We start from the raw sequence: 10,906 nt of genomic DNA, 5'->3' as shown, positions 1-10,906 counted from the left end.
ACAGTGATTAGTCACCCAGCCGCCTCTCCACCGCCTGAGGCGGGAGCAAGGGAAAGAGGAGAAACAACGCGGGACGCCGGCTAGCCGCGCAAAGGCGACGGCGAAAAGCCAGGATTCCCACAAGGTTCTTCTGATGAGGTGACAACTCCGGGTTGATTTTAACCTTCTGAAGGGCGTTACTTGGTGCGGCATCGTCGTGAAGATTCACCTGTACGGGGCACAGATTCGGCAACCTATCCACGTCGTCGAGAAAGGCGACGGCCGTTCCCTTGGCGAGGTGCTGAATTTCATTCGTGAAATTCGTCAGAAAAACTGTCGCACAGCCGTCATTCAGTTCGACAAGACCGCGCGCGATAGCCACACCCTTCTCGAGCAACAGCGAAGGGTGACTGTCCGCAATACCTTCGTAGTCGTGAAACGAGTCGTTCCTCACTAACACCAGTACACTGGACCGTGGTGGCAGCATTACGTCGTCTTCGACTATACGCAGAGCGTTGACTCCTGGGCCTTCTGTGTCACTCTGCGCCACGGCTTGCTTCTTCGAAAATCTGACTCGCGCCTCGCGGAGATCGATCACAGCACCGTTTGCCTGTAAAAAGTCGAGGCCCAGAATCAAATCTCTCGAACACTCGCTCAAGACGACGAATTCACTCACGTAGACGAAACCGCGGATGCAGACTCGGGCTGTGCACCTTCCGGCCGGGCTAATGAGGTGACCTCCAGCTGTGCGAATGCTAGGGCCCAACCATGGTGTCAAAACTTTGCTCAATTCCTGGGCGAGGGTGTGGCTCATCACTGAATAGTCAGCACCAGTATCAAGTAAAGCGATGGTGTCAGTTCCGTCAATCGTCACACACAAATCAGAAGTAGCGCGTCGGATGCTGTCGCTACCCTGCCCCGGTGAGGAATCAGCGTATCGGTATATCGGCGGCGGAGGATCTTCAGTTTTCCCGACAGCAGCGGCCTTGCCTCCGGAGACCGCTGGAATTAGTTTTCCCGATGTGGACTGGGAGAACGCCGCTCAGGGTAGCCGGCGTCTCGGCGAGGGCTTGGGGAACGGTAACGCAGCGGAGATGACGACCTAGGATCGTAGCGACCGTATGTCCCAGGCCTCTGACGGGCCGACAGATGAGCTTCAATTTCGAATGGTCGTTCGCCATTCCGGGGGCAAGGGTCGTCGGGCGCAAAACCACGCAGACCCACTCGGCGGTACGGGCAGGCCCTGTAAAGATGTCCCGCCTCACCACAGTGGTAGCAAAGGGGCCGCCGGTCCGGTGCACGCCACACATCACACTTCCGTGGCCGCTGGTAAGCTGGTCGATCAGGCACACGGGAAAGACCAGACGGCTGCGCTGCGTGAGTCGCGGTATTCACGTCGTAGCCTGACGTTGGGGCCCGGCAGAGGACAGACGCATAGGTAGGTCTGACCTCAGTCTGTCTTGGGATCTCAGGCAGTTGTTGCTGCTGTGCTGCTAGGCGCACCTCGTCCCGGACGACTTCAGACAGCGATGTAACAGACGGCGCGCTGGGAGGCAGCTGGAGGGCTTGTAACTCCTCCCTGACGATCGACCTGATTAGGTCCCGTAAAACGGCCGCATCACTCCCTAGCGGCATCGAAGAAACAGCGGGCCCAAGCGTGCTTACATCCCGATTGTACTGCCGGGCTCGTTGCAGGAGCGTCGTCTCCATGGTAGTCGCTTCCGTGAGGAATTCGGCAACAGTACGCGGTGGACTGCGCACAAGACCGGCGAAAAGCTCCTGCTTGACCCCGCGCATGAGGTGGCGAAGCTTCGTCTCCTCCGCCATGGATGGGTCAGCACGCTTGAAGAGGCGTGTCATGTCCTCCACATACATGCGGACGCTTTCGTTAGTCCGCTGGTTACGGGAGCGAAGCGCAGCTTCAGCTTTCTCCCGGCGGTCTGCGTTGGGGAATGTAGCTAGGAGATTTTGTCGAAATGCCTCCCAGGTGGACAGGTTGCTCTCGTGGTTCTCGTACCATGTCCTAGCGGAGTCCTCGAGCGCAAAATACACGTTATGCAGCTTACGGTCGTCGCTCCAGCCGTTGTAGCGGGCGACCCGCTCGAAGGTGTCTAGCCAGTCTTCCGCATCTTCGTACACGTCACCGTGAAAAGATGGCGGTGTTCGCGGCGTGTGGTAGAGGATGGGCGCCGGGGACCTACTGTCTGTGGCCATTTCCGGTGGGACCGCCGGTCGAGGCTGCGTCATCCTCGTCGGGTTGGCAAGAGGCCCGAACTCAGGCGACTCACCGCGGAGGCGGCGGCTTGGGCGCTGATGGACCGGTGTGAGTTCCGTCTTTATCTCGTAGGCGTATGCAGGTCGGGAAGCGTACCCCGCACCTCCACCAGATGTGTAACAGTTGCTACACAGAAAAGTAACTGCAGCGGCTGAACGAGGGCACCAGAGAAAACGGACCTCCACTTCAGCGTCGTCTACTTCTTGTGGCTGCGATCTTTTTCCTCTTCTCCGTCCAATCCTCGTGTCAATATAATTTGTTTTCCCTCAGACGAACATTGTAAAACAAATTCTATTTTGCCAATGCCAAAATTCACACAATCACATTTCTACCACCAAGTAGTTTAATATTCAGATTGATTAAGATCACTCAACTATGGTGTTGATGTAAAAGAACCAGAATTAAACGAATTGCTTGGCTTTCTGGCGCCAGTGCTCATAATTAACGCCCTTTTATCCTGCAGCACTCCTTCGAGGTAACCGAGGCATGTAGCCATGCATGCTGCCTTCCATGAAAACAAACCCGAATAAACTCCTACCAGGGGCCGCGGCAGAGCGGTAAGCCTAAAAGTCAACCCAATCCAATCTATCAGCCAAGCCAATATTTGTGGCGCGATGGTCTCGTTGGTTTTCGTCGCGCGGTGCTCCTTTCGACCTTTACTTTTGCTGCAATGTGCGGTTTGTTCGCTCTGTGGTTGCTTGGCTGTGCTACAAATGTGATGTGTCATCTACGCGCTCGAAAAGACGTTCGTTTGATTCTGAAGCTCTCGTGAAAAACCTCCGGTGTCGCCTGACCCCTTGCCGAGACATGCTTTGTTGCTTTGGATGAAAGAAGCGGCCATGGTGTTAACACTTGCGAGGTAAGTAACTGTGCTTGAAAATTACTCTCAGGGTGTTGCTGTGGGATGACTAAAGCGCATTAACGCAGTTGTACTCTGTTGCGCTACTTGTTTGCCACGGAGTGGAAATTGCAAGCACTATGCATTAGCTGCCGCAAACGTGTTTCTCGTGTTTGTGAAAAAAAGTTGAGACGGTGTGTAGTTGCATGGTGTGAATCTTAAGGCAATTGCGCGTAGGTTCATAATTACGATAAAACAGAATGCACGAAAAGCATAGTGCCAGGACGGTGTTAGTTTTTCAGCGCTTCGCGACTGAGTTTTTCTTTTCTTTGCAGTGTGGATGTGGCCCGGCTACCGAGTGTATTGGTGCCTACATTAATTATGCCAAGCCGTGCAAAGCACAGGTAGGTTGAAAATGTCATATAAAAGTTGTGCATACTTCCACAGCTTATCAATTTATTTATTAGGCTTGCCAAATGGAAGTCTCCAACCATCCACTCACTACACAGTACTTTGCACTGTGCAGTAGCATTGTTTAGGACAGCTTAACTGTTGTGTTAAATTTGCGAGCTTCAGTCACATTTTTCACTGACTTCCCAATCACTGAGTGCAATGAGCTCCTGCAGTGCTTTGGTATAACTTTGCCAAACATGTTATGCCCACAGGGCTCAATGCTGAGCCAGATAGCAGGACCATATATGACACCCCTAGAGCCACATGTTCCTGGATTGTGACCAGACCTCTCTTCCTTACTCCTGTGCAGCTGTGGATCATCAAATATGCTGTCAGTGCCCTGATGCGTGGTTCATCAGTGAACCCTGCGGGCATTGTAGTTTCGACAGAGATTGTGTTTTGCTGCATCGTTGACAACGTGCAGTATAAGGTGCTCTCTCGTACTTTCTTTTCTTGTCCATACAGTGTGGATGTGACTGACCTAAGCTAGCAGCTATATAGTACCTGCAGCTTACAGCAGCAACCTTCAGGTAAGTTTGAACTACAGTGCAAGTTTGACCCTGTCACATAATGGATACTTTCCTTCTGTTTGCTCTGTGCAGCGGAGGGTATCTAGCTATACTGCAGTGTACTTGTACAATAATGGATAAAAATTTGTGGGATGAGAGTTCTTTGTGAAACATTTTCTCTGTGCTGTTAGCCAGAGCAATTTAATCAAAAGCCTAGAATCAGGAGGGGACATGGATACTCGGTCTTATTGAACAAATTTCAGCTGACTGCCTGGCGAGGCAATGCAAAAATAAATATTTTCGGAAAATCGACATCCAGCAAACTTTTCTCTATGAGTGTACCTTGTGCCCAACCTAAGTCATTAGCTAGCTCTCAACGATGTGGTAAGGATCCCCACTCTTGCACTTGAATTTTTTTGACCATCAGTATGGAAGTGACTGCCTGTGGGAGTAGCTGTGGTGTCTTGCAATGTAAAAGACAAAAGAGCTACTACTGGGGCGAGTTGGAAATACATACTTGAAGGAATTGGTGAGCGCTATAAAAACACTGAAAACGCACAGGACGAAGCGCTTTCTAACTACTGTTTAATCTCAGAAGAAACATGACTATATACACACATTTGACGACAAGAATGAAGGAAAAACAGGTATAAACTACGCGCGCTTACAACAGCCGAAGATTACTGTTCTTGAGGGAGGTTAATTCTGTTCCTCCTAACATCACTGAAGGGGAGCTGACGCATTGCTTATCTGGTTTGGTTTGGTTTGTTTTGGAGCAATGTGCATCGCAAAAGCTTTGATAATTTCTTGTTCCCGTCAGTTTCTAGCCCTACCTATTACCTTGGTGTTTTTTAGCAAGGGTATGCATTTACAGTGTGCGAAATGAGCTGCCAGATTCCCGGACTTTGCAAGTTGTTCACATGATCTTTCGTGTTCCCGGAGCCTCTTGTTAAGGCATCTTCCTGTTTGCCCTGCGTAAGTTTGTTGGCAGCTGAGCGGAATGCTGTAAATGACGTTTTCGTCACACTTTACATAGGTGTTTTCATGTTTGATGTTGCACCCAGGTTTCTCGTTGACCTTTTTACACATTCCAATGAGCTTATTGGGAGCTGAAAAAACCACCTGGACTCCGTACTTGTTGGCTGTCCTCCTTATTCTGTGGGAGATACTGTGAACATACGGCATCACGGCAGGGCGTCCCTCGTAGCTCATTTTCTTAGTTTTGTAGGACCCAGTAACTTCTCTTAGTAAGCTTTCAGCAATGCCGCAAAGTAACTGCTCCGGGTAACCGCTCTCCTTCAATTGGGAGACCTGTTGGTCTACGCTGTGAATTATCGAGTAGGGGCAAGATTTCTTTATAGTTGGTTTCAGGCAAGACGTAGCTACAGCTCGCTTTACAATTCTGGAATGACTGTGCCATCTGCCATCACAGAGCGTGGTGTTGAGGTTCACATGAGCCTGGATACTATGCTCTGTTATGGCAGATCACGCAGCAATGTTGTTTTGCTTCGCCCCGCCACGCATCACAGATCCTGCAAACTTTTGCGGCCAACAGTACCGTGTTATGGATGAGGAAACGCCTAATGTACTAGTGGCAAGTAGAGATGTAAAATTTCAAGAAATTTTGAATGGAATGAAAAAAACCATTTCTTTCAGGTTTTTTTCATGAAAAATTGGAAATTTTGCAAAATGTATGAAAAACAGATTTATTTGCAACAGCCCAACGATCAATAATAATGCTCCGAAGTTCAGTCGAATATGCAGTTATAGATGCCATATTGTGAAACGAACTTCTTGTTCTATTGCACCGAGAAAGGGAACATGAAAACTGATCTATAAGTCACTCCATATCGGACTCAGAGTCACTGTCGCTGGATGCGGCACTACGCGCAGCAGCATGGCTTGAAGTTGTGTCCACATCTAGGTTCGACTGCACATACATAAGCTTTCGAACGCGTTCCCCTGAAAGCCTGTTGCGAATCCTTGTTCACACGTTTCCGAAACGTGACCAGTTTCGTTCGTAGCTGGCGGTTTATTGTGGTATCTGCAGCAGTCGGCAAGCCAGAGGAGTTAGCGACTGGTTGGTGCAAAGGCCTTGTCACCAGGTAGATGGGGCCACGTGCATCGCTGAGTCCTAGATGCCTGCCCTGGATCAAATTCCTGCAAATTTCCTCTAATCTGCTACGTTAAAAACCAAGAATCTAGGTTTGTATTTGGCTAAAACTGCTTACGCGCACAGCAGCCTATGTTATTTATGCCGTGTGTGTCGCGCGGTAGAATTTACAGCCATGTTGTTCTACTTGAGCCGTGAGGTCATGTATTAGTGTGTTTTTAATTCAAGCCTGGATCTTATATGTGACCTGGCCTTCAACCCGCGTACTCGCAGCACGAACGTTTTAAAAGCACTACCTGGCACCGGCGATGACGACTGCTCTCCAAACGTTCCACGATGCACACTGTAATGCTTTTCAAAGCAAAATGAAAAAAATTAAACTAAAAGCAAGCAATTATAAAACCTTGAAATTGCATTGTGAAATTTTCGATGTTTTTTTCCATTTTTCCTCGTCTGAAAAAAACGAAAAAAAACGTTTTTTTTTCCAAAATTGCAGTGTTTTTTTCAGGCCTTCACATCTCTAGTGGCAAGTGGGTGAATCTCCTTGCAATGGTCAAACAAATGCCAGTATGCTGATTATATACGAAGTGCATGATGACTTGTGCATGATACACATTTGCTGCATTTATATTGGTTATGCCTATGCTTTAATTCTAGTCAACAAAAAAGGTGAAGAAGTTGAGAATGGCTGCGAAAAGAAGTGCCAGTGAGGACATTGTGGCACTCAGAGAAAGCAATGCGCTAAAAGAGGAGCTGGAAGCCCTCAAGAAAGAAAATTCGAAGCATGAGAGGCCAGCTCTGTGTCGGAAGGGTAGCTTGTCTTTGTGTGTGGTCTTTCGCATTGCTTAGTCATCATGACATGTCTTGAGAAGGGCATCTGGTTGCTATAGAAATTTCGTGACCATTCCACTATTCAAGGGGCACCATATCATGTGAAGCACAAACAGCACGGCTTTTTTGTGTGCTGTTCTTATTTTTTTAGCATTTGTTACTGTGCGCACATACTAATTGGCTATGTCCAGCAAGGTAGAGCCATTTTTCTGAAATTATTTGCCGATAGCATTCCAAACATGAATTGAGATTAGCATTAGCCAGTTACAAGCACTGCATGCAGTTACCTTTGATACTCCACTGCTGTTAAGAAGTGCCACTAAATGCCCATCGCACTGTTAATGTCCACGCTTAAGTTCTGCAGTTATTTTCAAGTTTTAAATGATTTTGACCTTGGTGCTGTGGCAAGTGCTAACACTGAGTTTTAAGTCAGAATGCACTCGGTAAACAATGATAATTTGTACATTATGTACGTTCCTTTCAGTTCGGCATGCCATTTTTCTTTTTCCTGCAGGTACACCAGGCCAATGGCCACGAAATATCGAAAGAGGCGTACGATACTCCCATGGCGCTGCCAAAAGATTCACTGTTTGTCAAAAGAGCGGCAACCACATTGTGGTCAACAGAAGTGCTGGCTCAGCGCAGCTTCACCGGAACGCTGTCCAACAGATTCCTGGCAGAGGGTGGGGACAAGGCACCGCAGAAGCCACTGACGCTGCTGAAGGTGGAGACGATAAGGGGTAATTATTGTATTCTACTGGGGTTAGCACATGTGCATATTGTCATATTGCATTAACATATGAAAGGAGCCTATCTCGACCTTGGCAATAGCTCATGAGAAGGTAATAATTATCAAACACTATTTGACTCATATTAGAATGGATCAATTCATTGCATGGCTTTTGGTTGTGCACGAGAATTCATGTGCAGTTAGCTACTTGGCAGGCACAATGAGAAGCATTTGGTAGAGATAAGAACTTCCTACAGAGCTGAGCTGCTAGATGAGTGTATGACATGAGCACTCCACATCTGTGGCAACAACCAAAGAACATAACTTGTTTTGTGATGCTAAAATAGGCTGTTGTCACATGACAATGTTGAGCTGGAAAGTTAGGTTCTTAAGAGCTGCGCATTTTTAAAACCTTTAAATGTGCACTGAAGAGGAATCAGAACTCGTCTTTTTGCCACGGGAACCCGATCTACACGTTCCAAGCATTCTTAGAAACCTTGAATTATTGCCCTGTGGGGCTGATTTTCCTCATTTAAATGTGATTAATGTCTGGCTCCCGCCTTTTTTTTTTTAATTCTCCGCAGTCGAGGAGGAGTCAGCCAACGCATGGAGTGCCTTGCAGGCAGTCGCATGGCGGCTTTGCTTTCATTTTTATTTTGCTTTTTTTTACATTTCCGTGGATAAACAGATCTATTCAGAGACTACATAGCTGCAAATTAGGCCCACAGAAATAAAAATACGCGTGGACTCTGCTTTCGCCAATCACTCCGTATCGCTCCGCCGATGGCAGAGCGGCAAGCCGCCACAGGACTGGTTGAAAGATTAGTCGACTCCTCCCACTGTCTGCGGGGGAATTAAAAAAAAAGGCGGGAACCGGGTGTTTAATTCGATTTAAACTAGAGAAACCGACTGCACAGGGAAATAATTCGCAGCTTCTAAAAACGTTCGGAATGTGTAGAACGAGTTCCATCGGTAAAAGTATGAGTTCAGATTCCTCTTTAGTGCACCTTTAACGCAAACGCTGATGGTATCATTCTTATGTATCTTCCTGTCCTTTTTTGTTATTGCTTCATCTTATTGCCTTAGCAAAGGCACTAATTATGGGATGGTTTAGCACAAACATATTCTCGGGAAATGTACGCAGTTCGACCTGTTGTACACTTCGCATACATAGTAATGCTTGGTGTTCTTTGGCTTTGTGTTCAGGACCATACCATGTATGCATGTGCTGGGGCACTGGGCACTGCCTGCATTCTTACAATTGACAAACGCTTTTTTCTGATGACCTTAGTCATTTTTCTGCTTTACACTTGGCGTGAATATTAAGGCGACATGCTCATTTTGATGATGTAGGCAGTGCAAAGTGTCACAGCAGCTGTCGTGCTTGCAGTATTGGCACTCATGGCCTTTGCACATGCACAAGATTTGGCAGCATAGCTTTGTGCAACCTTTCTAGAGTGGAGAAAGTGATTTGTTTACATATCTGCTGAGATTTACCCAGAATCAGAACACCTTGTTGCACTATTACTCATATTAGGCAGAAGTGTTCTAGGCTTAATTCTAGGCTCATTTACAACTTTCTTTTGATGTGCTGTGTTTTAGGTTGTTTCGCTTAAATTTGCTCACCATTACTGCTGCACTGTTCTGTTGAGATTGCACATGCTTCTACACTTACTAAGAGCAGAAGGAATGGCATTGTGCATCGTCAGAGCTACAGCTTTGTGCCCTAATTGTGTTACAGGTGTTGAAACATGGACGGTCTCACACCAGGATTTGGCCCTTTTCATGTGTGAATCGAACTATGGGTTCATTTTCTAACCCAATTTTCGCAGCAATGAATGACTCTGCAACATCAACATGGCCCCAAAGCCATACAATTAATTTTTACAAAGAACTAAAGCTGGATGAGCTTGTCCTCTGTGTCCCTTTGATATGATCAGGCGAATGAATTTACTTATCATGTTACAACAAGCCGTGGCGTTACAAGTAGATGCGGCAGTTTTTGTAGTGCTGAGCTAATTGTCAGGCTAAGACTTACTGTATATCCTGGAAATTGGTTCTACAACAACAATTCTGCCGAAGCCAGAATAATAACAAAGCTTGCGCTATTTTTAACTCTTATGCATGATTTTCTTTCAGTGTTCTTCAGGCATTATGCCTGCAGTCGGGGAGTGACGGACGAAGCAGCCACGAAAGCTGAAAAAAGCACAAGACTGTGGCTATCACAGAAAACTTGCGAACTTCGCCGAAAGAGGCCCGCTGCTTCAAAGAGCTAAGCGAATCAGAATAAATTTTGTTTCTTTTTTTTCTTTTCTACATGCCCTTGCAATTTCTTTTGGCAATCATACGAATTGAGTATTGGCGTATGCGTGCAAATTTTGTTTAATTTTCTTTCAATAAAATTTCTATTGGTAAGTGTAAAAATTGAGTGCTGGTGTATGCATGCTGTTATGTGTATCCTAATGCACTGCATCGCTATCAAAGCACATTGAATTTGCGTTTTTCTCACGGCCACTGTGCGTACACACAACTTCTCTTTGAGCTGTCCAGTGATAGTGAACAACTTCGCAAGCATTGCAGAAGCTGGTGGTTTAACTGTACTTGTGCAGTTTATATCAGCAACAGTACCAAAGACAGAAGGGGGCAGCTGTCGAGCTCACACTTGCCTCCTTACGTGTGAAGTTGGCGTCTTGTGGAGCCACACCTTCCCTGCTTCACCCACGTGCGCTTCTTTTCAACCTGTTTTCTCGGTACCAGGTATGCTCGTTATGCTCCACAGCGGGCGGCACATATCGTGAAACAGGGAAATTGTTCCCGAAGGCTCCTAACCCGGTCATCACGGCACCAAATTAAATCACATCAGAAAACACCAGACCGGGCCACACCAAAAACATCAGCCCGGGTCACACCAGACCCGGTAACACCAGACCCGGAACACCAGACCGGGACACACCAGTCCGGGTCACACCAGACCGGGTCACACCAGGCCGGGTCACACCAGAACCCGTGTCTGAATTTCCGGTCTGGTGTAAACACCAGATACGGGCTGGTGTTTTTTTCGACTGGCATACGTTACTTGTCTAAACACTCATGCCAACATAGAGAGAAATAAAAGCACAGAAAAAAAACAAAAAAATTTGAACACAAAATTGCACGTACGAAAGAACTCAAGCTATAC

General features: G+C 47.1%; 1 protein-coding gene and 1 long non-coding RNA gene across 2 annotated transcripts; both read left to right on the top strand.

Moving 5' to 3' along the window:
• Positions 1-2,687: 2,687 nt before the first annotated feature.
• On the top strand, positions 2,688-4,290 carry LOC149326492 (uncharacterized). Its single transcript, XR_016286551.1, has 3 exons — positions 2,688-3,113; positions 3,428-3,496; positions 4,011-4,290. It is a non-coding gene; the product is annotated as an uncharacterized LOC149326492 (long non-coding RNA).
• A 2,757-nt stretch (positions 4,291-7,047) lies between these two features.
• Positions 7,048-10,013, top strand: LOC149326491 (uncharacterized). The gene is made up of 2 exons (XM_089565012.1): positions 7,048-7,738; positions 9,868-10,013. Exons 1-2 carry the CDS (start codon positions 7,489-7,491, stop codon positions 10,002-10,004), a joined length of 387 nt encoding a protein of 128 aa, XP_089421138.1. The 5' UTR covers positions 7,048-7,488; the 3' UTR covers positions 10,005-10,013.
• Positions 10,014-10,906: the final 893 nt, after the last annotated feature.

This window comes from Amblyomma mixtum, chromosome 10 (genome assembly GCF_055824585.1).
Source record: "Amblyomma mixtum isolate Tamu chromosome 10, ASM5582458v1, whole genome shotgun sequence".
Lineage (NCBI taxonomy): Eukaryota > Metazoa > Arthropoda > Arachnida > Ixodida > Ixodidae > Amblyomma > Amblyomma mixtum.
The sequence above is the reverse complement of the archived record's forward strand: the minus strand, read 5'-3'. Positions and strand labels throughout refer to the sequence as shown.